Source organism: Acipenser ruthenus, chromosome 5 (genome assembly GCF_902713425.1).
Source record: "Acipenser ruthenus chromosome 5, fAciRut3.2 maternal haplotype, whole genome shotgun sequence".
Lineage (NCBI taxonomy): Eukaryota > Metazoa > Chordata > Actinopteri > Acipenseriformes > Acipenseridae > Acipenser > Acipenser ruthenus.
In genome coordinates this window covers 25,536,984-25,564,651 of record NC_081193.1, presented here as the reverse complement: position 1 = coordinate 25,564,651, position 27,668 = coordinate 25,536,984, and the positions used below count along the sequence as shown (strand labels likewise).

At 39.8% G+C, this 27,668-nt stretch overlaps 1 protein-coding gene across 1 annotated transcript; it reads right to left on the bottom strand.

Moving 5' to 3' along the window:
• Positions 1 to 480: 480 nt before the first annotated feature.
• On the bottom strand, positions 481 to 27,668 carry LOC117403025 (exportin-5-like). The gene is made up of 32 exons (XM_034004848.3): positions 27,381 to 27,668; positions 26,578 to 26,699; positions 25,865 to 25,937; positions 25,576 to 25,713; positions 25,139 to 25,321; positions 24,668 to 24,694; positions 23,512 to 23,697; positions 23,287 to 23,363; positions 22,541 to 22,640; positions 21,950 to 22,033; positions 21,075 to 21,200; positions 18,741 to 18,831; positions 16,949 to 17,077; positions 15,242 to 15,357; positions 14,502 to 14,657; positions 13,935 to 13,976; positions 13,012 to 13,101; positions 10,775 to 10,974; positions 10,428 to 10,524; positions 9,442 to 9,623; positions 7,636 to 7,736; positions 6,899 to 6,995; positions 6,392 to 6,528; positions 5,660 to 5,757; positions 4,610 to 4,656; positions 4,356 to 4,456; positions 4,213 to 4,275; positions 3,804 to 3,904; positions 3,540 to 3,647; positions 2,758 to 2,895; positions 1,850 to 2,014; positions 481 to 1,525 (listed from the first exon to the last, which is right to left on the bottom strand). Exons 1-32 carry the CDS (start codon positions 27,480 to 27,482, stop codon positions 1,373 to 1,375), a joined length of 3,630 nt encoding a protein of 1,209 aa, XP_033860739.2. The 5' UTR covers positions 27,483 to 27,668; the 3' UTR covers positions 481 to 1,372.

The following is a 27,668-nucleotide window of genomic DNA, read 5'->3' as shown; positions in this document are numbered from 1 at the left end:
TATTAGGCAACTGATCATTATCTGATTTCTGTTCATATTGGAATCAGTAAATGGAAACTTACTAACATAGCAATTGGTATTGTGTGCAACACCAAATTTATTTCCTTCCACAAGCTGATTTGTGCATTTTGTTTATCCCTGAAGACATTTAGCTCTATCTATTCAAATGCCCACCATACATGGCTCTTCAAATACGGCTCTCTTACGTCAGTCACTTTTTTTTTTTTTTTTCCTCTAAGACAGTACTAGCAGCATCCTCACAAATGTGCCGCTGCTCACATACTACCTCACTGTTTTTTTAGGTCCACCTACCCTCTGCTCTTATTGGTGTTTCCATTCCTGGAGTGTTTTACCATGTATAGGGTTTGATTTGCTGTAAACGACTGGCTCTTTGCAAACCACTTGCTCTAAATTTCTATTCAGCTTGGCTCTCTGGTCTAAGTAAACAGCAAGACTTGCACAGGGGAATAGTAAAGAGAATATGGAGAAAATATGTTTATTATTTGGCAATTGTATACTTACGGAAGGCAATTTGCATGCAATTTAATGTGAGATTGAAGTCATTTTAACATTATGACATTTGTCAACCTTGCCACAGCTAAGGAAATACCACAAATACATGTAGTTAGGGTCATGATAGTGACAATCACAGTGAGCTCTGGATGATCCTATATAGAAATTCAACAGCTGATTTTCTTTCTTCAAGCCAATAATAATAAATCTCCAAGGTAATGATCCAATGTGTAATTAAATTTAAAAAAGGCTAAACATGTACTTAAGTATCCTGAAAGAAATACATTGGAACACCTCATCTAGTTATTGTTTTAGAAATAACTCTAGGTTATTGTGACTATCGGAAACTCTGAATTTACCAGTTCTACCGTGACATTAACATTTACAGAACTATTTCAAATGTTAAGTATCCCAGACCTCACTGTGTGCAATTCTACATATAGGGAATTTAAACACATGCTGGGCAGAAATGTGTGCACTTTAACTGTTAAGAATAAAAAAAAAAATTAAACAGCAATTCATAGGTTCCAATAGTTTATGCTTCCTGTACATTTATATTGTTTGCAATTAGTGTTCCATGAATGATGTCTAGAAATGTTACATTAAGAGAAGTAAATACCTGAAGAACAGTTTCAAAATTTACACTAAATGGGGTACATCAAAATAAAAAGGTGGGAGGTGGTGGTGGGGGGGGTAATTGCAAATTGGAATGTAGTATTTTTTAAAATTAAAAAAAAAAAAAACACCTCACAAACACTGTGGTCAACCTATAAAATGGACCTTTCTATGCATTAAAAGGCAGTCGCTCAGGTTAACATTTTCATTATAGAAAATGGCGAGTGCCAAGTCCTTGACCTTTTCAAATATCGTCAGGGTTCGGTGAAAAGAGTGTTGCCAAGCCAGCACTATTGCTGTCAAGGGTTTCCAGTGTGGGCTCAGATTTGTTTTTCTTGAATAGGGATGGTAGGTTTTTGATGTGAACTTCCTTTTTAAACTGCTGTCCAAGGGGTTTCTAAAACAAGGGGAACAAAATAAGACATAATAAAACATTTTAAAAAACAAGCACTTCATGAAACAAAACAAGCAATGTAGATTTTATGAATGTTTGTCTTTTCTAAATTTAGCTCTATTAACCTGTAAAGGGGCAATTAAAAAAAATGTTATTTCATTGTATGTTTCTACAAAATAGTTGTACAGTACTAATAACTGCAAAGCCTGATGAGAGATGAAGGACTGGTTGGTATCACTGCACAGCAACATTGAACAGTGGATCCTCGTAGTTTTATTATTGAAGCAAAGGATGCCATAGTTAACACTGTGTTCTGTGTTCACCTACCCCGACTGTGCCAGAAATAAGCCTTTTGAAGATGTCCTTCCTCTTTTTGTCTGCTGTTTTCTGTTGTCCAGGGTTCAGCACTTTCAAGTCAAACTGGTCCAGACAGTCCATCTGGATCTGGGGGACCTGCTCCATCACAGTCCTCAGCTCAGGGAAGCGGGGTCTCTGTGGAGCAATCAAATTAAATAAACCTCAGCTCACAGTGTTGTCCTCTAAAACCAAAGTTAAAACAATGTTGCACTGCGTCAAACAATCAGTCAATCAACACCTTTAATTTATCCAGAGGAGTCAATTGAGAACAAATTCTCATTTACAGTAACAACCTGGCAAGAGGCTCAAAACACCACAGCGAACAACATAAAACACAAGAAATAAGGAGTAAAAAACACATAATCAACCATAATACATAAAACATAATAGACATTTAACCTGAAAAGTTTGTTTAGAATATGTCTGAGAAAAAAATTCTATAGGGTTTATGATAAGATATGTTTGAATTATATTCATACTATGGTATGTTTCCCTCGCTCTCGCAATAAAACATTTCTGTCCGCTTTACAGGACACTCCAGCGGGTTAAATAAATGACTGTCTGGTGTCGAATTCGCATCCTTTTTTCTGCCTTGCACTCGCGTCATACAAATGGAATTCAATATATGCAAAACCATCAGATCCATCCAGGCAGCTTTTAACAGGCTTTTGCTTCTTCTCCAACCAACCCATCTGGTAATTATCAACACCCACCACTTGTAAATTAACTGGGCCCCCTCCCTTCAATGCTCCTGTATTTAACCCATATTTCTTTGGCTTGATGATTCTACTTTACTCTACAAAGCACAGCATGTAGAATTGAGGAGGGGGTGGCATACAGACTTGGTGTGCATGCTGTTTTCTGGTGTTCAGACCCACCAGTGTCTCGTAAATGAAGAAAGCCAGCTGGATGAGCGCCGTGTTGCAGCCCTCGTGCTGCCCGTGCATCTGCAACCCCCTCAACACGGCGCCGTAAAACCAGGTCACTGCGTCCGCCAACAGACTCCCAGACATCACCTGAGACAGAAACACATGCACGTCACAGGACACCACAGCAGCTACTGTACAACAAACTACAGTAACATTTAATGCTGACTTTCATAATAGAATTGAAATACATTTTAAAAACAAGGAGCAGAGAGCAAAAAGTAGCATCTGTAGTGTACGGTTTCTGAGTGCATTGGGGTTACTATTGCGCAGTTTATACAAAAACAGTTTTCCCCCTTGTATCACAGGTTAAGTGGTTAATTTATAACAATTTCATTTTTTTTTTTTATATGCTTTAAATAGTTTTGGGTGCGATACAGAAGCTTGGTTTGCTGAGTTAACCAAAATACTTATATGGCAACTCCCAACAAGCTTTAAGAATATTATTTCTTGAATTTTTATAGTAGATAATAAAACTGTTTTTGTTGTTGTGCTTTTCAATTACACAGTCCACAAATAAATTCACGGTTTATGAAATGACCCAATTTACTTTTAAAATAAAAACAAACAAACGGCTTCTAATAATACACTCTTATTTGAAGTGTCATGCCGAAGAAGTAAAAAGCTTTACTTCTTTCAATTAACAACGTACCTCTGCTAGAGGCTTATTTGTAGGGGCTGCAGGTTGACACTTGGGAGGCCTCAGGCTACTCACCTGGTTTTACAAGACTCACCTGTTTCAGCAGAGGCCAGCAGACCTGCGTCGTCATCCTCTGGCAGGTGATGGTATCTTTCCAGGAAAGGGAGCTGTACGCAGTTGTCAGAAATGTTGTACAAATGTCCTAATGGATTAAAAGATGATATAGAGATTGTCACAGGTGTGCAGGGAAGGTCAGTACTGTCACTGTTGGTGTACATCAATATATTTAAAATGTCCAGTAAGCTGTATGAACCCAACAGGTGCACAAATACCAGAGGAGAGTAGTGGCCTCCGTTACCTCGTTCTTCAGCAGACACTTTCCCAGCTCAGTCAATTCATCCAACGTGTTAGTCGCTGGCTGAGGAGCCTGGGAAGCATCTGTAGCCATCATATCTTCCTCTGAAACAAAAAAACACCAACCATTATATCAAAAACTCTGCAGTCAAGTGTCCCACTGCTGTAGAGTAACTGAAAAATAATGCATAAGAAAACACTGCTCAGGGAAACCCCAAACCCCAGGGAAAGATTAATGGGGGCGTAATAATGATAGCGTCAAGCTAGTCATCCACATACAGACATTGAACACTGATTCCCATTGACTAATTTTAGTCAGACTAACAAAGGTTATTTTAGTACTGCTCGGTGCTACGTGTGAAGTCTGCTTAGCAAAGCCCTTTGAAATTCAGTATGAACTCAAGGACACTCACCTTCCAATTCACCTTCTTTAGCACCAGCGGCTTCAGATCCCCTCTTCATAATACAGCACACACCTGATACAAAGCAGATATGCAATTAAACGGTTTCATTAACATTCAGATGACACGCAGTCTGTATTGTCCAGCACACTTACTGAGGAGGTCCATGACTTCCCTGGTCAGCAGCCTGACCAGCTGCTCATCCAGCATCTCCTGAGACATGGGGTTATCTTCAGGGGGTTCATCCTCAGAGTTGCTATGGAAAAACACACACAAGGGGAAATGATAAAAAAAACACAAATGAAGAGCAAAAACACTCTTTATACAGCACCGTAAGGGTATACTACAGCAATCCCGACCTCATATTTCACTAAAACTATAAATGAATAAAATGAAATCACATTCTTACGAAAGGCAACTTCTCTGGTTGATGACTTGCCACTTCTGAGTAAGCCTCTGGAAACAAAGAAAAAAAACATTACATTTATCAAAGTTTTTAAAAAAGACCTCACATTAGTACCTTCATATCAGCTAGGGGTGTGCACAAATACAAATATAACTGGCAACTACCCTTTAACCCTTTGCAGTCCATTTATTAAGTGCGTGTCAGGCGCGTCATGTCCAATTTATTTTCACACGCGCAGTTAATTTTAGACGCGCTGTTTAAAAGTATTTTTTTTTCACAGTCAAACGGGTTCAAAAGGCCCTGCATATCAACAAAGCACTCACTAGGCATCTCCAGCCCCGCCCCACCCTTTCGTTCGCTATAGCTTTCACGTATGCTAATAAATAAATAAATAAATAAATAAATAATAAGTCGTACATACCGATCAATCATCTCCTGATCACTCGTTTTATCACCAAACTCCTCAATAATGCAATCCAAGTCATTATTTTATTACTATAACATCTCAAAAAAGCTCTGCAAATGTCTGTGATAGTTTCTGTGCGCTGATGGAGTATCAGGCAGCTTGTTTCCTTATGACCGCCCATATGGGATGCCAGGGGCAGGTATGACTATTCATGAGATACGCCTTTTTTTTTTTCGGCTTGTCTCGGCTCCTTTCGCTCCCACTCGGCCATTGAATGGTTTTCTCGGCTTTTTCCGGAGAAAAAACGACTAGAAACCCGTTTTTAGCGTTTTTATGATGATGTCGGACCGGGTCCGACAATGGTCCGCAAAGGATTAAGGCAACAGCACCACATTATGGACAAATATTATAACTGCCCCTGCAAATCTACCGCACACCACAACTAACATGTAGTACAAGTGACCAACACGATCAAACTAAAGAAACCCCCCCCCCACCCCAAAAAAAAAAAAAACGTAAGATCTTGCAGCATTCCTTAAAGCAGTCCCCCACTCCACCATTATCTGCCGAGATCTATCACCTTAGCCATGATTGGCAAAGGCACCTGCATGTGCGTTTTTTTTTTTTTTTTTTTTTTTTTGTCTTACCTGTAACAGATAGGCAAAGAGAGGCCCCAGGATGGGGCACATGAGGGTGTTGTAGTACTCCGGAGGGCAGGAGAGAACCAGCTGCTTCACGAACACACGTAGGCACAACAGAATATTAAGGAAGAACCTCATGAAATGGCTTGATAAGAGAGAAAACCCATGAAGCAGCTTCCAGACAACTTTGTTAGCAACCAGTTGTATGAGGACATTATGTGAAGAGTTCAAGCAAGAGTGGGGTGGATTACTCACTTCCCCATATGAAGCTGTGTTGATAATAGCCCTTCATTTATTTAAATGTACCTATTTAAAGGGACATGCAATTTAATAAACAAATTACATTTATGGGTAAAAAGGAAAACATATATTATGAATCTAACAAATCTAAATTAGGTCATGTCATTCTCATTCTCATTATAGCAAAGTGAAAATAAAGCCAAGTATCACATCCTTTTGGATTCATGAAACTTTAAAATTGAAGTATGTTCAGTTTGAGAAGTTATGTCAATCAGATTTTATTGCACAAGTTGAAGTAGTTTTTGCACAAGTAGCGTTACTTGAGACTAACTGACACGTCTATAACCAGGGAACAACCGGTCTAGCAGAAACCAGTCTCCAGAAAAACATGTATAGTCATTGCTGCTCCAAGCCCTAAGCTACAACAGTCCGACACTTAACCATTCTTCGTAACCAACTTGAGAATGTCCTTACAGCTGCTGGAATAGCAAAGGATATGAAGCATGGGGCGGAGCCGGTAGTCAGGAACATTGGCCAGGTTGATGAAAGCAGAGGTGATTAACTGGCCAGCCAAGCCATCGATGGTGTAGAAATCCTGCTGCAATGACTGGCCTGCGTTCCCCAAAATGTGGAAGCTGCAAACAAAGCAAAACTTTTCAGTATGTAGACATACTTAACGTGCCAATACCAGCCAGCTAAAAAGGTCACCCATTTCCCATTTCATACTTTTGTTTTCACAGCAGCACCTTTACCAATACTCCCTCTTTTCACTACGCAAGTACTCGGGAGGTGTTGTATAGCACCCAATACAGAACATTGCACAGGGGTGAGGGTCCCCTGTCATAGTCATAACTGTATTCAGAATAAATATAGCAAACATTTTAATTCACAGCGACAGGAAACGGGCAGGTACAGCATACAGAAAACTTTACACCCAAGGTGTACCGTGGCCACAATTAAAGCTGAAGCACTGCACTTAACAAGGAATATAATGGAAACCCTTACCAGTTATCATAGAGCGTACAGAAGAAACCCTGCATTCGTTCAAGCGCCGTTTTATATACAGGGGCGTCGTAGAGATCCAACAAGGGCTGCGGGAGACCTAAAAGGAAGAGAACCAGGGAACTCTGTACACACTAATACTATTATACAGGCCAACATGCCACTGTACAGCACTTCTCCCCTTTACCACACATACCGTTACAGGGGGACTGAAGACGAAGGAGCATCCTCATTCTTACGTCAACACCCCATGCAGCAGTGCCTGTATCTGAAGAGCCTTTTTCTATGCGATTATTTTCCTCTTTGTATTAAACTCTAGGCTTAAAATGTCAATGGCAATGTAATATGCTGCTTTTATTGCCAATAGGCCACCCTTCTAAACAAAACATTGCATTTGTTTTATTTTTTATTAAAATAGCAAGCCATGCATTTGATCTTTACTGCTGGTTGCTGTAAAGATTTACTTTAATATCTGATTCCTCCACCTTTCAAAAGTTAATGAATGCCGACAGGAAAAGATCCCTGAGCAGAGCTCATCACCCTTAACCTTCACCAATTTCCAACCACATAACCACTAGATTGTGTTCACTTTAAGACAGACTGCCAAATGTAAAAGCCTGGTTTCAAACACAGAACTTGTAGTACTGCAGCCCAGGACTAATTAAATTAGTGGTCACTATGGATGTGTTGTCCTCTCTATACAATTGTAGCTGCAATTCTAATTTTTTTTTTTTCTTTACCCAAAATAGCATTCTTCTCCACTTCCATCATGTCGAAGGCTTTGGTGAACGTCTCACTCAACTTGGCCAAGTTCTCAGGCAGGAATAGGTTGTTGTGAGTCCTGCAAAAGAAAAGGGCAACTCCAGAATATTCCCCTTCAATTCATACACACAAAAGCACAAGATGCTGCACAAACAGACACTGGGAATACAGCACAAGCACTGCATGTCAACACTGCAGCACTATTTATTATGTTCACAAGGGAGACCAAAGAGTATTTTGTCATGTTGTACTATTTAAATGCAGAGTGGTAATCATTTTTTAGGAACATCTTGCATTTAATATGAATGTTCCGGATAAGTGCTAGTTTTGTCTGAAGTTTAACACATTTTTCAACCACTTGCCCTAATGTAACTAAATACAGAAAACAGGGGACAACTAAACAGAGACCATGAATATTGATCCAAATTTAACAAAGCGTTTAATTCAATAATGCTAATTGTCAAAGGAAATCTGATTTGGTTTCACTTCTTCAATGACACAGAAATGTGTTCAAGTCAAAAAACTGCTTACACTTCACAATTCTATAAAAATGGACTTCAACTGTCTTAATCATCCGATTAAAATAAAAGTACAAATGGCGTCAAACTGCTCTATAAAATAATTTGTTGTTGTTCTTTTAGACTCAAAACAACCCACTCTACTTACCTGTATGCTCTATTTTCAAAACAGATGATCAGAATAATGCAATTTTGCTTAAAGGAATAAAAAATAAAAAATAGTAACAAAAGGCATAGTCTTGAGGTAATAGCAATGCACAATCAGGCTACGCAGTCTGAAAAACTGATACTTTCTAGATTCAAGATTGAACAAAGATAGTTTTATATTAATGCCCTATACCTTTTCTCCTACTTATGAATTACCTACAATATCTACCAACATATCTCCCCAGATTTTAAATGTCTCTTCATGAGTTTTCCAAATCAATTTATATTATCTCCAAAAAGTGGGGAAATTTAGATCTGCCATAATTTACATTAAACAGAAAAAAAACCTTGAGTAAAAAAAACAAAACAAACAAACATAAAACCTCAATGTCTTCAAAGTCCTTCCCCCATCCGCTAAAAATAAAGATTGCTTTAGCTATGAAGAGGATCATCGAGAATGGAAATGGTTAAGGTGGATACTATGATTGTTTAAATTGTGTTAGGTCTGCCCAGGTTTCATTTACTTATTAACTGAGGAACAGGGATCAGGGTTAGCCTCCAAAGAAAAAGAAAAGCACAAATAAGGCATCTCAGCAGGGCCTCTACTGAAAGCAATCTTACAAATAGAGCACATGCTCAGAAAAACAACAGACCCAAGATCAGAAGCTTAAGGGAAAAAAAAAGGAAAATAATTTAATAAATAATTTAATAAATAAATAAATAAATAAATAAATAAATAAAATGAAACTAATAAAAAGGGGAAACAAAGGGTCTGGTACGATTATCCCTATCTTTGCAGTGCTAACTCCCATTGTGAAACAATGAAAGGTAGTACCACAATATTAGTAAAACTCCCAGCACGGGCTCCCGTTGTTTCAAATGGAAGAACGTGGTCCAGGAATGCAAGATTGGCCGTATGGTCTCCACGGTTTTTGTTTTGTTGCTTTTTTTTCCTCTCCATACTCTCCACCAGTACTGCAGCCCACTTACAACAGTAGGAAGTAGTACTGTGCAATGCACCCAGCCCGTTCTCCCACTGTTTCAAAGTGGGAGACAGCGTTCTGAGCACAGTCAAAGGCACTGAAAAGTGCTGTGGTACTCACGTCCAACTCGACCCACCTTATGAGAGCGAGCAAGTTGTGGAGAAGTTTTCGGACCTGCTCGGCGCAGGGGTTGCGGTAGATAGGATTGCCGTTGGGGGCGTACCCGTCCACAAATCCTCCAGCTTTGGCTTCCTCCAGATCACTGGGCCAGCGGGCCCGTTTCACTACGCCCAGAATGGTGTACACACAAAAGCTTATCTATAGCAGAAGGGGGGAAAATGGGGGGGGGGGGGGGGGGGGAGGAGAGCTGCACTTAAAGAGATTATTGCTGTGTTACTCACAAGACATGGTGTAGGAGGTGGGCAAAACAAAAACCAAAAAAAACTCAAAAATAACCCGCAGTGAAGAATTAGATGGAACAGTCCCAGGCTGAAGGCTTCTTAATCCTAACAGAACCAAACAGTTACCAATATTACCAGTCTACAACAGCCTTTGGGCTTCTACCTAACACCACAAAGAGGCAGTATACAGTTCAAAAAGCAAGATGCTATCTAGCTGCTGATGTGACCCTGATATGAACCTTTTCCTTCTCTGGTGGTACCTGTACAGCATAGCTGGGTTTGCTAGGATTCTCCCAGATTACCACTGGAACTGAAAGTTAATGTGTTATTTATTTTAAAATCCTATAGTCACCAAAGTGCTTTGTACAGAGGAGTGCACTGCATTATATTTACAAGATTACTTAAAAGTTGTCACACATCCTTGTGATCTCAGTTATTCTTCTTCAGAAGTAAGGCTGAGAAAAAAAAAAATATAAGAAAACACACACACACACACACACACATTGCACTTACAGAACATTGCCAATCTCAATGCTAGAACCAGTATAAAAAGCTAGGATATGAAGAAGAAAGAAAAGCTGAAATATTGCTATCATTCAACAAGGACCTGAACCGTTTGCCTTCCTGCATGTTCATTACTGCCGTTGATTGCTTGGTTATTGACAGAATTCAGTCCTCTCTGTGAAGGTTATCTTAACCAACAGCAACATGAATTCCTTACCCTGGACCTGTTGATGCCAGTGGGATCGTCGATGATCCCAGTCACTTTCACATCAGCGCCCACAAAGGCAAGGAACAAGGTGGGGTCCGACAGCACTCTGGATCAATCAACACAGATTGGAAACATTTTATTAGTGAGGGGGCTTTTCAGACTGAGTTGGAGATGGAGTTGCAAATACAACTGGTCCGCATTAGATTAAGAATTAGGATATTGCTGTTATGCAACATGACCAAAATACGGCAGCCATTTTAGGACCGAGGTCAGGGCACTGACAACTATTGTGTTAATATAACCCTATAAATTTGAAGTCTGTATAGCCAACGGTTTCAGACTAAAAAGCAACGTACTGTGTCATTTCTTCAGAGAGCCAGCGACTGGAGACCGGGGCCATCAGCTCCTCCAGGAAAGCCTTCTGTTTCTCGTAGTTCTTGAACTGGTTGCTGATGAGAACGAGAGCCTCCATCAGAGCACACTTCTCCATCTGAGTGAGCAGCAGCTCATTGGAGAACAGGCGCTTCACATGGGAGTACAGCATCTCGAAGCAGGGCTGGAGACCCCAGGAGACACACAGACAGAGAGAGAGAAAAACGACAACTATTATTATTGGGACTTTCCCAGAAGTTAGATTGCATAATGTATAGGTCTGATTAAAGTCATTATAGCAAAGTAAATTACATAGGTCTCAAATGTTAAAGTAAACGTGTGTTTTTAATTTAAAACGTGATACAGGGTACTACACTAAATCTCTGTTTGCGAGCTATGTTTTCAGATAGTGTTTCACTTGCTTGGTCATTTCACCTGGAGAGTGAAATTGTCCCAACCCTTTCAATGGCTTCTTTCCTGTCATTACCAGCCAACTGCTCCCCCTGTTGACTGATATGCTTTCAGACAGTAACAGAAGACACTGCGGAGGTGAAATGACCCAGAAAGTGCAAGTAAAAGACTGTGAAAAAGGCATAGAAACAGACAACATCCTTTAAAGTAGTACCAGAGGATAGGTTTTAAAATAAAACCATGTTTCTTTAAAAACTGCACATTTCAGCCATATGTGGCTAATGGAAGTAAAAAAAATAACGATTTATGGAATTATTCTGTTTGTTTCAACAATTTTAAGGAAACAACATATCAATTCCTAAATGTCAACTAGTCACCTTAATTTGTTGTTTTAAGTTAACTGGTAATACAAAGGATAATGTGTGTAGAATGTAATGATTAAATCAGTGTAATACCTGGTCAGAGGTTTAAATGGTTAAATTGAATAATTAAGGACATGGTTTAAACAATGACCTGCAAGGCCCAAGGTTATTAGACAAATGTTTAGTAACTGAGAATTGAAAAACAGCGGCCACTATAGTGGTGGTACACTTGTCAGCTTTTATTTTTTGTTTAGGTCGGGGGTGCTTTTTCGGTTTGCGTTAATTTTCAGTTTCTATAATAAATTGCATGTACGTTTCACTGCTACATATACAAAGTTTAACTTACAGTGTTGAAGTGAGGATGTCCACATTAGGATTCCGTCAATGTAGAACTCTGGATGCATTCTGAATCCGAGAATTGTGAGAAGTAACAGATTTCTTTTTATGCTGCACGCGTATCTAGCACGACTAGTAAAGTGTTGTTTTTTTTAAGCCCACCCCAGTGTATGACATAGTGCACTGTAGTAATTACTGTAATCTCAGCCAGCATACAAGTTATTTATATTAATATTAATTAATAATAATAATTAATAATATTTATTTCTTAGCAGACGCCCTTATCCAGGGCGACTTACAATTGTTACAAGATATCACATTATTTTTACATACAATTACCCATTTATACAGTTGGGTTTTTACTGGAGCAATTTTTTTTTTAGGTAAAGTACCTTGCTCAAGGGTACAGCAGCAGTGTCCCATACCAGGGATTGAACCCACAACCTTCCGGTCAAGAGTCCAGAGCCCTAACCACTACGCCACACTGCTGCCCTTACATTTTTTCCTAAGGTTAAGGTTTGATATTTATGTAGCTATACTGCAACCACTAATAATAATATTATTATTATTATTATTATTATTATTATTATTATTATTAATAATAATAGCAGTCATTGTACACAAGAAAAACACATATGCATCAGCAGAACAATAACTGTACAGCAGTTTTATAGTTACAATAACTTTTTCGGTTCATGACTGAATAAAACCTTAACGCCATAAAAACTAACTTGCGACGCAATGTTGCTGGTTTGTTTACAACCAGGTTTGCTGTCATTAAGCCCGATGCTAAGCAAATGGAAGCATTGACTTTCCTAGCGTATTACATAGGTCCACTGCCTGCCCTGTGAAAGCTGTTTTCTTCACGTAGAAAGAGTAGTGAATGATTGAGTGACATTATTTAAAATATTTTTCCAAAACCCAGGTTTAAACAAATATACTGCACTGTATAGACACTCGTTCACATTTATATATGAATTATTGAACAGCATAAGACTGCTGGGACGGTTTAGATATTTAAGTAACAATGTGCCATATAAAAGCAAGGTATATTTAAAAGGATTTAGAGCAAGCTGCTGGCTCCTTTAAGACTAATGCATTGTATTCCTCACCAGTATGAGTTGTGGGTAGTCTCTGCACATCTTGATAATGGAGGAGCAGGCATGTCTTCTCACATTCTTTACTGCACGGGTCCTGGGAGCCTGTCAATCACAAAACAATTCTGTCAATATTTTTTTTCCCACCTCAAAAAACAATGTCATAAATCAAACACCTGTTAGAGGAACCTAACACATGTCCTTCATTGAAACATCATGAAATGTGTTAATTGTGCAACAAGTGTCAGAGGCTTTGCCCCTTAGTATGATAAAACTTTTCATTTCTGATCAGCTACAAAAAACTATGCGAACCAGAAAAATCTACAGAACTACAGTAGATCACTACAGGTTTTTCTGATGCACTATAGGTTAGACAGTCATGGACACCCTACTGTAGTTCCTTATTTGAGAAATGTGGCTCAGACACATTCCTCGATAATGCATGCCGTGTAATGCATTCCAGATCACTTAGAAACACCGACGTCTTGCTCATTTCTTACATCCAAACCTACATGTGAAAATGAAGCAGTTCTGCTGGTATAAATAAACAAGCTGCTGGTTAAGATCACCTTCACAGAGAGGATTTTTGTTTTCTGTAAATCACTGAACCACACAATCAAGGTGTATTGTATACCTGTGAACTGAAGGGACTCTCATCTGGTGCCACTTCATACAGCTCAAGCTTAATTGATTTCCCAAACCCATACAGTACTTGCCCAATGATAAGATTAACCAAGTCTGACTTTACTTCCACTTCGTGTTCTGCAACATTTATTCACACTGAATATTAAAGTAACATTTCCTCTACTCTCTTGCTGCAGCAGCAATGGACACATGACAAACAGCGATTCACATACAATGCTCTCCTATAGAAATCAGAAACCATTGCTGCAAAGAAAAAATTGTAGCCAGGAGAGATCATTGGATATTGTTCTTACCTTGCTCTCCTCAATCACTTCAAATGTAACTGATAAAAACAGCTGAAAAAAAAAGAAAAAAATTAAGAAATTAGCAATTTGCCAATGAATGGATAGAATCTTTTAGGCAAATAAATGTAAACTGTGCACAGTAAGTAATTTAAGACATAAATATATCATTTTCTCAATTTCAAGTAGTACAAATTTTAAAGATGACTATTCTGGCCCGACAAAGCCTGTGGTGTGTATTCAATGGATCTAAGCAGTATTAGATCTAAATAACCGATCTGATAATTATTTAAAATAGGCCTTTATGTGCCAAGTACACACAAAACATGGAAAACAACCATTTACTGTAACAGAGCAATTAAGTCTCTTCAGTTTTTTACATTTATACAGATAGGTTAAAACACAAGGGAAGGTCCTGTTTAAATGATTTAAACAACCATTTTGATCAACTGACTAGACCCCCATGTGAGCTACAGTGCAGCTTTTCAGTGAAATCAGTGAAAAGTTGCTCATTAACAGAACAGCGGCTCAGAGAAAAGGGAATTCTTATAGTAATAAAACATAGTAGAAGACACCCACCTTGGAGAGGACCTGGGGCAGGAATTCAGGCCGGAAGCTGACGAATGGGAAGAGGGTTGACACATTGGTCAGCACGCAGGAGAGTATGAGCGGGTCTCTGGTCTCATAATTCAGGACAGCCTGCAGCAGCTCCATACCCTGATCCACCGGGAGTTTCTGGGAGAAAAAGAAGGAGCACAAACAATACCCTCTGTGGTTAGGCCAAGTCCCTCGCATCCATTCACAGGTGTTTCAAAACTTTATTTTAACTGTTTGTGTTCTCAAACAACATACTGAGTTTATAAACAAAAGAGGACTTGTGCTACCAGTACTACAATTATGACTTGTAATACAGTGAATGGTATACAAAAACAAACAAACAAACAAACAAACAAACAAACAAACAAAAAACACACACACTTTGGTGTTATTTTACAGCTCAGAGTATTTCCTTCATTACCCATATCAGTAGGTATTGCTGTGCCTAGAAATATACATTCCCCAAAGTAAAAATGCAAATGACTGACTGCACAAAGTTTATTACCAAACCAATCTAACGCATCAAATAAGATTACCGTTTCACAGCATCTTAAGCCATTACAGGTTTTACTGGTCGGCTCAAATTACACACTCTTGCTACGCCAGTCAAATTAGAAACCGTGTGCGACATGGAATGGCTCAATCTGCTGTGCAACTAGACTTCCTATTTCCTTTCTTGAGTTAATATAGAAGGGTTCACCTCTCAGAACCAGGATGCTTACCTCCTTGTCCACGAACTTGATCAGCTGGCTGACAACACTCTCTGTGAAGAAGGTCATGGCTTCCCACTGTACGTACGACGGAGAGAAAATAGAGCACAGGCCTTCTGCGGTCTTCGCTGTGAAAGAGGGAAACCAAGACATTAGAAACGCTTCGAGTAGGACGCATTGAGCATACAATCCCACTGAACATAAGGAATAACGATGAAATGAACAATGAAAAACGAGAAATCCCACTGATATGTCCAGAAGTTAATACATTGTGGAAGTGAAATGGTCCATTTCTACTGGACACCACCTGGAATGAACTTTATTGCAAGAGAATCATATAAACACAGCAGTCAGTGTACCCACTGTAAAGAAGCTACTCTGAAAATTAGTGTTCTGCATCATTAACATGGCCAGAGGTCACACAATGTGGCACTGAAACGTTTAATGTTCACTGGACCCCACCTGTAACAATTTTTATAGATGGGAGGGAGGAAAACCCACTGAAATCAAGTCTAACCACTTTGTGCTACCTTGAGTATTGACATTTATTTACTCGTTAAGTACGGAGGTCAACGACAGAACAAACTAGCTTGGTGCTTAAAGAGTTCAACTCTTTTGATAGAGCATGCCCGAGTCCTCACAATGCTGATGCAAGGTAAAGGTCAGACAGTTTCTTGCCAGAGACAGTTTTCCCAGGGTTTTTTCTAGTCATGTCCTTGACGTAGAACTCTGGGGTTTGCCTGTCATTCTGGCATTATTTTCTGCGTTATTGCATTTCATAAAACTCCCATGATCATCCCACATTCAAACTTTACAAGCCTAATGTTAATGGAGGTTTATATGCTGCAATAATGGGGCTGATTGAAATCCAGCAGTGATGTGCTTTCTCTGTGATCAGAAATATTGTACCATACATAAATTGAAGGATCATCCTGGTTATAGTAATGTTACACAAGTACAAGAAAGAAATGTACTGTAGCCATAAAATTAAATACGTTATTATAGTACGAGAACATTATCGCAGCCTTCAAAATAAAATGAGTGGAAACCTACAGACTTGAAAAACCACACAAGTCAAATGATGCAAAGCCGTTTGACCCGCAGGAAGTTATGACAACAGCTAGCAAGAAAAGGCAACCGTAGATTCTTTTGAAGTAGCAGTATCGTGAAGGGGTGAGCTGGCAGAGGAAGTGATTAAATAAAACTCGAAAGCCCTCACTTGTTCGGCAGAGTCCCTAGACAGTTCAAAGAAGTCCTCTGTGATCTCACCTACCCACTTCCTCAGCGGTCTAACCGAAAAATAGACAAGAACACTTTGATATGATACAGGCTTGATACACGGTGCTTCCCCCTTGCTCCATTTCATGCAAAACTTGCAGTTTTGGGTTCCCACAGCCTTGTACATGTATAGACTTCTCACAAACCGGTGGTGGTTTCCAGTATGAGTGTGATGTTAAAGTGAACACCCAATTTCTGAAGGCATGTACAGTACAGTGATACCCACTTTCTACCAATGTTGTTTATTCATTTTTACATAACATTGTGTTTTTTTTCTATTGGTGTTTCTGTTTAGATCATTCCTTCCTAGTGATCCTTTTCCAAACCACCTCACTTCAGAAATTCTGCTTTTAGTAGGTCTTTTCAGAAGCTGGACCAGTGGTCTGCTGAAATAGTTAGTAAATAATGAGTAGCCAGTGTTAATGGAAAGCCGGGACTTACACGTGGTTGGGCCGATGTCGATGGGCGTGTTCAGCTGGTACTGCAGCCACTCCCCGGCCATTTGGAAGGTCTCCAGAGGGATCAGTTTGCAGGCGTTACGGACAACTTCACCTTGCTGGGCTCGGAATGCTGTCAAAACAGAGAAAACAAGAGCTGGTCTCTTACACTGTAACAACGCTTTTCCAAGATCACCACTAGAGGAGAAACACAACTGATATGGGTATAAATTTTCTCCAGTATTACCCACTCTGGAATTTGGTTATATGGATATTCTAACATGATTCCTGCAAAATAGTGAAAACTGAAAATGGCAGGTTTTGGGAATACATTACTGTATGTACATGGAATTATACTACAGGTCAGTGGCGACGCATAGGGGGGGCACGCCTGGTCACGTGCCCCCCCCCCCCCCCCCCCCCGATTTCTGCCAGGCAGTGGCTTAGCCACTGTGTTAGGATCGTTCACACTGAAACATGTGTAAGAAATTGCAATATTGTTATATTTTTCGCTTCCCATTATAGCGGGGCGGACGTGGCATGGGCGGCGCTGATTTTTCTTTTCGCTCACGGAAAGAACTTTTTATTTACCGCGTTGCTATCAACCAATGAGAAAACATAAGCAAGCTGTACTTGCTCAACCCCAAACACAGATGCATGAAACATATAGGCTATGATTACTGTATATGCTATGTAGCCTAGCTACTACACACATAGATGTGGTAGAGGACATCTACTATGTAATGAGTAGCCTATGTATTTACATAGAATGCACTCGCCTCATGACATATCTTATTGCCAGCTGACCTCTCCAGCAGCCAGCCTACTAATAAGATTATCATTTTTCACGGATTGTGCAGCCAGCTTCATCAAGGGACGGTAACCAAGTCCATCCATGTCTTGGAGATGGAGTGGTAAATGTACAACCTGTTATTAATTGAATAACTAAAGAAATAAATCAGAATGAAAACAGTTCTGGACGCTGCTGAGAGAAAACCGGCAAAACTGTTTCAATTCCTGAGTTTGGTTACCTACTTGTTTTCATTCTGATTATTTGTTTAGGCTACAGCGTGTCCGTCAGCTCAACTAGCGAATGTCAGTGAAGTGTGATACCAAAAAAAAAAATGAGTGGTTGGATTTGCTGTCAATCAACCCAAGTTTTTTTGTTGGATCAGCTGTTTGTACATTTGTTTTGTTTTTAAAGGCGCTGTAGTTATACAATGTAGTTAATGCAACTGTGTGCACAAGTCCCTCCTCCCCCGAACCTCCAGAAGATTAGGTACCATCGGCAGTCCTGCGTCAGTCAAAGAGTAATTACATTAGTGAAATTAAATAAAATGGTTTGCTTTGTTTGAACACCAAATATGAAATGAACAACCATAAGTACGAATGAAATTATATATAGTTATTTATTATCATGATGTGAAATTGAAATCTGATGCGCATGTTAAAAGTTCAAGTCCTTTGCTTCGTATTTCCTTTTTTGTTTTTAAACGGAAGTGTTCTGAACTGAATCTCTCTTTTTAACTATTTTGCACAACAGTGTATTTGGTTATTGGATCTTCTGTTAAAAAAAAGTTCTTTATTTTTCGAAAATAAAACGTCAATGCACTAATAAGAAATCAGGTTGCCAATTTCACCACTGTGACTATTCACCTTAAAAAAGTTACCATTGCCACCCTCTCCCGAAAAAAAATCCTGGCTACGGCACTGTTGCCAGGGTTTATTATTTAATCTGTGCCCCACCAGTTTTTCAAGCCATGAGTCGCCAATGCTACAGGTTAAAGTGGACGTACAGTTAAAGAAGGCGTTGAAATCTTCATCTCCGTCAAAGTCCGCACGAGAATATTCACAGCTTGGGCTATCTGTTTTAGATGGGAATCCGACCTGCAAGCAAAGCAAAGAGTATTTCAGTGCATGTGTATCATGTATATATAGGAACTCAGTTTATCCACGTGCTTGGCGAGGGGGCATAGGTCCACAGATGTGTGATAAATGAGGTGTCATTGCGTGTGACTAGAATGCATGAATACAACACAGAAACTAAAACCAAATTAGCGTTTGCTGGAGAGGTATGCAATATATTAGACAGAAGAATGTTCTAAAATGAGTTTACTTTAACAGTGTTAATCCTAGCAAAATCTTTTCAAAATATGACACACCTCTAGCCCCGATTCCCTAGCTTTTTCAATTGCCAAAATAAATTAATAAAAAATAAATACATATAAAAATACTACAAAGCTACAAGATCATGAGACATTTGATAACAGGAATAAGCTATTCAGTCCATCAGAGCTCAAAATTTTCCTATAAACTAAGTTGTGTGTCTAGCAGCTAGAAATATCACAAGGTATTAGCGCTAATTTATTCCACGCATTAATATTAAATAATGGTAGCTAAGTGTTAATAGTTTTCTGGGATTTCAAACAAATAAATTATATTATTTATTTGTTTACTTAAAAAAAAATAATAAAGCAAGCCTGGAGAAAGTCCATCGTAGTCTTTTCTTTCAGTGAGGCAAATTATATTTGCTGGGATTCACTAAGTAGCTGCCTGCCTCAAGAGAACTAATTTTACAGAATCTGCATCTTTCTGCTGCTCATTATTATTATTATTATTTATTTCTTAGCAGACGCCCTTATCCAGGGCGACTTACAATCGTAAGCAAATACATTTCAAGTGTTACAATACAAGTAATACAATAAAAGCAAGAAATACAATAACTTTTGTTCAAGCAAAGTACAAGTGTGACAAAACACAATTCAATAATACAGCAGATAATAGTGATAGTTACATCAGGATATGATTAAATACAAAATACTACAGGTTAAACACTTGGCAGATTACAGTATTCTGAAGTACAGGATTAAATGCAGTAAAATAGGGGGCAGATAAGAGCAAAATAAAGCACATTTAAATGAAAGGTGATAGTGTCCCAGGATACAAACAGAGGAGTTCTACAGGTGCTGTTTGAAGAGGCGAGTCTTAAGGAGGCGCCAGAATGTGGTCAGGGACTGGGCAGTCCAGACATCTGTAGGAAGGTCATTCCACCACTGCGGAGCAAGGGTGGAGAAGGAGCGGGCTCTGGAGGCAGGGGAGCGTAGCGGAGGTAGAGCCAGTCTTCTAGTGCAGGCGGAGCGGAGAGGTCGAGTGGGGGTGTAGGGAGAGATGAGGGTCTGGAGGTAGCTGGGTGCAGTCTGGTCAAGGCATCTGTAGGCTAGTACAAGAGTCTTGAACTGGATGCGAGCGGTGATCGGGAGCCAGTGGAGTCAGCGGAGTAGTGGAGTAGCGTGGGCGAAGCGAGGCAGAGAGAACACCAGGCGGGCAGCAGAGTTCTGGATGAGCTGGAGCGGACGGGTGGCAGACGCAGGGAGGCCAGCCAGGAGGGAGTTGCAGTAGTCTAGGCGGGAGAGTACCAGGGTCTGGACCAGGAGCTGGGTAGCATAGTTGGTGACGAAGGGTCGGATTCTTCGGATGTTGCTCAGGAAGAATCGGCAAGTGTGTGCCAGAGTGGAGAGGATTCATTTCACACCAAGAAATGAATCCTCCCATCTGTAGCGCTGCTGTCTTCGCGTCGACTCCACAGGTTTGAATGACTGACGCATGCGTCGTTGTGTGTGTGGGCACTGCGGGTGCTAAATCTACATTGGCAATATAATGTACTGTATTTTCAGAGATAAAGCTCATCAGGGAGCCACAGATAACTGATGATTGTCTTTGCACACTGCCAACCTTCTGAAAGCAGTTTTCTTTATGTAGCGAGAGTAGTGAATTATTGACGTTATTTAAAATACGTTCCCTAAACCCACATTTATTGATTTAAAAAAATAAAAAACAAATCTTCGGGGGTATTGTTTCGGTTATTATCGGTTAAAACCGAAAACTTCAAGCCCTAGATATATTTAACCACAATTGGAACTCACTGAACTTTTTCAAATAAAAGTAGTTACAGCAAAAGTTACAAGCCAGTTAAAGTTTACACCAAACATCGATGTTATTGGTATTCAGAAATAAAGAGACCCTACATTTGAGACACTATTTGCTTACACTGAAATTATGAGGAGGCATCTCTACAGCTATAAATATTTATTCTGTTAGGAAAAGGGTGCTTGACAGAAAACATGCCTTACCTTAACAAGGTTGGTCATGGAGGCTCTCACGTACTTTGAAGTTATTGCCATCGTCATGGGATCTTTAGACAGAAGCTCGTGTCTAAATAACGAGCCCCAAGTGACCTGGGTTGAAGATCTTAAAAACTGAACAAGAAAAATACATACAACACATATTGAAATAGTTAGGTATTTCATCATGATCACTCTGCCCAAAGGCCACCAAGCCATAACCATCTGTGCATTTTAATCTATGTGTCACACAAAACCTGTATTTTATTTCACATATTGCTTTATATAATACACTTTTTTAAAATAGTGATTGGTGTAACAAAATAACCAGATACAGAACAGCATAACACCATTGAAACAAGGTAGCTGGCGAGTCATTACATCACAAATTGTACATCTGTTACACAGATAAGTGATTAATCAGATTTTGGTCATGGGTCCGTCTATCTAATAAATAAGAAGCATGATAACCAAACATTCTTGGGCTCGCCAGCCTCTAATATTGTTTTTCATTTTCATGGTGCATTAACAATTCCAGTTAAAAAGGAGTGGGTGTACCGTATCAAAATCCAAGCCAGTATACATGTGCAACATTGAAGTTTAGTAAATAATGCAAAACGCACTAACCCCCAACAAGTACTGGGGTACAGGGGGTAGAAAAAAAAATAGTGGGATCCAGCAGAACAAGTATACGTAAATAAAAATAGGATAATCTTTCACAATTAACACACAAGGGCAAGCTTAGGTTTAGCTTTATATGGAGTAGGTCTGTGTAGTTCCAACAATTGCAAAGCAATGTGATACATATTCTGGTTTGAGTCACTACTGTGTCCCAGACCCAGACCCCGGTGAGCAAGTTCTGCAAGTGTTTTGCTTGGCCTCACCTGGCTTGGGTGAGTGGTAAACGCAAGGAAGGCTTCCAAGTATTTGCCCAAGTTGGCTGGGGTTTCAACATCAACATCAGATGCCTGAGTGGAGAGGAATATAATTTAAGAGTTTGGTTTCAATGCATCTGCAGCTGGGAGTGGGAATATCTTTCAACGTCACCTAACAATGTTAAACATGCAAGTACGTTCCAGTCACATTATTTTAGAATGTATACAGGACTGAGTAACAGATTACAGTTAGGTTATTGGGTTCATCTCGTACAGTCAGGACTGATTTCAGTTTGACAAGAGGTGCTAAATGAGAACTCTTTGCACAGGCTGGCTGGCTCTGTCCTCACAAGTTGGAGACATCCTAAAGAATTAGCTTTCAGGAGTCTTGTGTTTTACATAGTGTTTCTGGTGGTCGCACTGTGCCTACAGCATTAAAAGGCAATGGAAACTGAATTTTCATAAACCCCTTAGCGATACAGGAACAGACAGGCTAACAAATTACAGTGATTAGGCTATAATATTTTACACAAAAAATCTAAATCTAAATATACACTTTCACTTAACAGTGACAATGACCCCTTAACAACCTTCACATACCAGCAGTGCACACAGCTGACTGCCCAATGCACACAGAACCTGACACAGCCGTTTTAGGAAAATGTAGTGTCTCTCTGTGAGTCCTGCTCCGTCCGCAGGCCTGAAAAAAACAAAGTTATTAGAGCAGCGAGTCACTCAAACAAACAGCATGCCCTGAGCAGAGAATTGAGGTATCCACAATCCATAACCAAGGTAATATTTCACACAGCACGACCTGATCAGCTCAAAAGTTATGCTGAATGAATTGCTAAGATATGAAGGCCATAAACATTAGTCAAATATCAACTGCTTTAGATTTTCTAATACATTAAATGAAGGCAAAAAATTACACCACCACTAAGGATATAAACAGATGGACTGACAGCATGTGTTTGTTTTTTTTTGGGCGGTAGCTGTATATGACTATATGGACACATTACAACTGACTAATAAAAAAAGATATAGCTGTCAAGACCCTAACAAAATCAGTCTTAAATGTCCAAACGAAGTTTCATTAAAACACTTCAGGAGATTTAGCCTTCAATGAACTTCAACCTAAACCAGAAATACATCAAACATGCCATAGATTCTGACTCCTTTAAGAACTTTTGATTAGGAACGTTCACACCAAGTTCCATCCCATTTAAACTAGCACCTCTCAAAATACTTTTTTTTTTTAATGAACCTGTGGGTGCGAGAACAAAAATTAACAGACCATTAGACCTTTAAAAAAAAAAAACACATTAACAGGGAAAAGAAATACTTACTGTGCAGCAGACAGGATATAGTGCATTGCTACATCCCCAAACAAGATCATGAGAGGCTTCCGGTCTTCCAGCTTTCCCTGTGCATTAAAACACACAGTATGAGTATATGAAAAAAAGAAGGATTTAAAATGGCCAACAATGGAATCATAGTTGGACACTGAACACATTTAGTGAAAGTTTGCCCCACCAACGTGACCATGCTTCTTTAAAAGCACGCCTGCTTACCTTTCTGCTGACAGCAATGAGCAGGCACTCGGCTGCTTCCAGCTGCAGCTCAGCTTCACTCAGCAGGAGACACAGCATCTCCAGCAGCCGGCAGTTATCGTTTGTGATGTGAACCAGGGCCACCCAGTCAATGTAGCCTGCCAGGGTATTGAGAGCAGCTACCCCAACACGGCAGTAAGCCTTGGCCTGTGAAAAGGAGAAAGACAGTTTAAATTAAGGCCAAGCCAAAGGAACCTAATAACGCAGGCGTAGACACCAAGTAAGAAGGTTAAATATTCTTTTGAAGAGAGATCATTTATAACAGCATCTTATCTTGATGGGATACCACGTGCCATTTCTTTGTATGAGATAGTTTGAATTTGTTGGAAACGACATAAGATTAAGTATAATGTTTAATTATTCTTACAAACCCCTAACCTAAACAATACTCTATATATAAAAGTTATAGCAATGCCTTTTGAATTAATATTGGTTTTGGCCCTACTGCATCAGCAGTTGTGTTAGAGTACAAGGTTCTCACTACAGAGGAGCTGTGTCTAAGCTCTAAATCTCCTTCCCGACCAGAAAGGCCGCTGTGTAAGGTGGACGATATGCTTCCCGTAGACTGGTCGACTCGACGGTGAGCGAAAACTGGAAGTCAGCAATCTTGGTGGAAGCACGTAGTGGCACGTACACAAAATGAATCCCTTGTGATCGGCTAAAGGGCAGACAGCGATTGGAGAAAGGCTGGCGCTGGGCTGATTGCAGGGAGGAGTTGGGCAGTACAAAGGGGACGCTGCTACACGAGTACTGCCCCTTACACCAAGACAATACGAACTGGCAGGAGTCTGTATTTTGTATTTGTTTTTGTTTGTTTGTTGTGTTACAGAGAAGTAACAGAGATCGGGAGCTGCAGCCACGGAGCCAGCTCACTCACCTGATTCACCGCTTCACAGAGCACAGTTTCGTGCACGGAGGCTTGTGGTTAAAGGAGTGTTTGTTTTTGTTCGGGACTGCAACCCGTCGTGTTTTAGATTCCCTATACCATTGCTGGTATAGGGGTGACCCGTTTTATTTTTGTATATATAAATGTTATTAAAACACAGACGTTCTTGGGAAGTAAAACTACTGTTGTGTGCATCATTTCACTACCCACCACCCTGTCACAGGACCTTACCTTAATTTCCTGTGTTGGGTCTGTTTTCTGTAAATAAATAAATAAAATAAATAAATGAAACCACTTAAAACATTCTTAAATTATAACAATTATGTTCCTCATTTGCAAAACAAAAACCTCTTAATCACACACAGTGCGCTCTACCTACATTCCTGACACATTTTAATCTGATAATTGAGTATGTTGAATTACACTGCCATGTATTTCAGAATGACTCGACCTAGAGATGGAGGATAGTATGTGTGGGGGAGAATACAGTGTTTAAAAGAAAGGCAGAAAGAGCAGGGTAACATTTAGAAAGTGAACTCTGAAAGGAGGTTTACAGGAATAAATACAGAGACCTACATTTTCCCATCTGGACATATTCCAGGCAAATTGTCCCCTCATTGGTAACACAGGAGAGAAGAAAAAAAACCATGCCCAGAAAGTCCAGCGTGACTAATTCTTAAGTTTTAAGTGCAAGCGGCTGACCATTTTGCGGTACTTGTTGACGTTCTGCTGCAGGATGTTGAGCAGGAAGTTGAAGATGTTCTCCATGTTCTGGGTGAGGGTCTGCTGGATATCGCGCCGGCGCTGGGTGGGGAGGGTCTGGAAGGTCACTACATCCTCTGCCAGTCGCAGCAGAATGAACATCACCAGCTCCGTCTGCGCTTCCTGGAGGAGGAAACATTTCTCTTGTTACTGTCATTTATTCGCCCTGTCCCTGAATTTTGATGCTGAACTTTAACTGGAGTAAATGGTCACTGTTTCCAGATGGTGGGAGAAAACTGAACAGATCAGAAATAGACAATAACACACACACGCCACATGACAGCTGCTCCTTTGCTCCGGAGGTAAAAGCTGAAAGCTGTGTGGATGCATGTAGGATCTGCGAATGTGGAACTGCAGTAGTGGACGGTGTCACTTACCCCCTGCTTCGTGAGAGACTCGAGTTCCTTCAGCATGTCAGGCCAGTGCTGCGGCCACTCTCTCTTGATCATCTCCACCACAATTCGGGACAGGACATCCTTGATATGACTCTCCTCTTCCAGAATGGGACGAATGCCCTGGAAACGGTGCATGAGATGTAAAACAAAGGTAAAAGCAAAGTCATGTGGCATAGACTATATTTTTGATCATTATAAAGTTACTGAAAGTCCACATTAAAAGAGCACCCTTTTTATATGTAAAATTAGATATTTTAAGCAAGTGACTTACATTTGATATTAATCCCATCACGTTGTTTTTCAAATTTACTTTTTCCCGCTGTGGCATGTTGTTCCAGCGGAATCTAATTAAAAAAAAATTAAAAAAGTTAAATCGTTCACAGTCCACACTAGTGCCACTAGCAAAACTATTACAAGTAGCAACAGGCATAGAATGCATAAATCTGTCCACAAATATGGAAATGTTCAGACAGCAACCATAGGAAGAGCTTCCAGGGATGCAGGGTATCTCTAAAACTCAAGGGCTACAAATGCCCATAAACAGTTTTATCACAACTGGATGAGCAGTTCTCAAGGTATAGCTTTCCAGTATAAGTGTATTCAAAAAGCAATGGTCTGCAGCAAGTTACCCAGCTTGCATTGTAAATCATAAAGTGGCAACAGCAGCTGCAAGCAAATACAGACCAGTGGTCTGTGCTCAAGAGACTCAGTTTATTCACTTTAGTTTATTGACTTTGTGCCCGCAGGTCCAGCACAGGTACATCTCTAGGCTCTTGCAACAAGCAGAGAGACATTTGCAGCACTTTCAGTTTCTACAATGCACAAAAGGATAATATAAAATAAAAGGTCCATAATGCATTGCTTTCCAGGTTTTACTACGAGCTTGATTGGACACAGTGTATAGGCAACAAGCTCAGGTGTGCCTGATTAAACTGATCAAACTGCTATGCAATGGCAGTCTTATTTCCATTCCTGTTGACTTACTTGACACAGTGTTCCAGTATCTGAAGACCAAAATGTCTGATAATTGGTGGTTGGGTCTTCTCTGCTAGTTTAAATCCACAGGGAACACAGATCGGACACTTCTCCTTGAATTCTTCACAAAACTAAAAGCAATCATGAGCAAGAATTGTTGGTGAAAAAAATCCATATAGTTTAATATCAAATATGCGAGTGTGGTTTTACGTAATATTTTAGTTATTTAGTACCCTTTCTATGCCACTATATTATTTTACACCATAACTGTCAAAACGCTAATTGTACAGACGAGTTATTGCAAGTACAGTAGCATACGCGACCCCTGGGGGTGACTATTCCAGCACGCACCTGGGTCTTCAGTAGAATGCTAACTTTATGTCCGTTTAAATTTACGATGCGGGTTTTATTTTAAATGTATATCACTTTAAAAAAACACAACTACTTATGGTGTGTGTTTAATACTTGTAGAATAAAACATTAGCCAACATCTCAGTTAATTTGGGGGGCACCATTGCTATAAGCGGACAGAGCAGAAATTAACATGATGTGACAAAGACGCAACAACAGCAGGGACGACCCCGAATAACTAGGATAACGCCGCTAACACGAAAATGCAGCAGGCGCACGAAGAACAAAATGTCCATTTCACAGCGAATGAATGAAAAAAGACGAGTTTAACTACACTTCAACGACATTACAACAATACTTACAAGACGCACATTCCTCAGAAATGAATAATATAACCGTCTATAATTTATATAGCGGTCCGTTTAATGAACCTGCCTCTGTAATGTAAGCGCATTGCTTACCTTTAGGGCCTCCAGTCGGTATCTTTGACTTGATTCCGTATCCATCATTACATTCACTGCCTTTATCAGCTGGTCACACAGCGCGTTCACCTGCTCAGACATGATTTTGCCTTTTAATTTTAAAAAAACAGTTTAGAAAACAAAATACAAGGTACCGATTTGGGTAAATAAAAATCTACAATGCCACTGCACTACAACCCAAACGCTCCGCTTTTCCAACTCTATACACACAACGTGCAAGGCCGTAAGACGACACAGCGCGTGCATCAAGCAAAAGAATGCGCTTTG

Bases quoted from the DNA above. Each gene is read 5' to 3' on its own strand.
- LOC117403025 (XM_034004848.3), bottom strand. From the start codon at position 27,482: ATGTCTGAGCAGGTGAACGCGCTGTGTGACCAGCTGATAAAGGCAGTG. The intron at 6,529-6,898 runs GTAAGGGTTTCC...CTTTGTTTGCAG, and splicing joins TGTACGCTCTATGATAACTG to CTTCCACATTTTGGGGAACG. The intron at 2,015-2,757 runs GTGGGTCTGAAC...ATTGCTCCACAG, and splicing joins TCTTCATTTACGAGACACTG to AGACCCCGCTTCCCTGAGCT.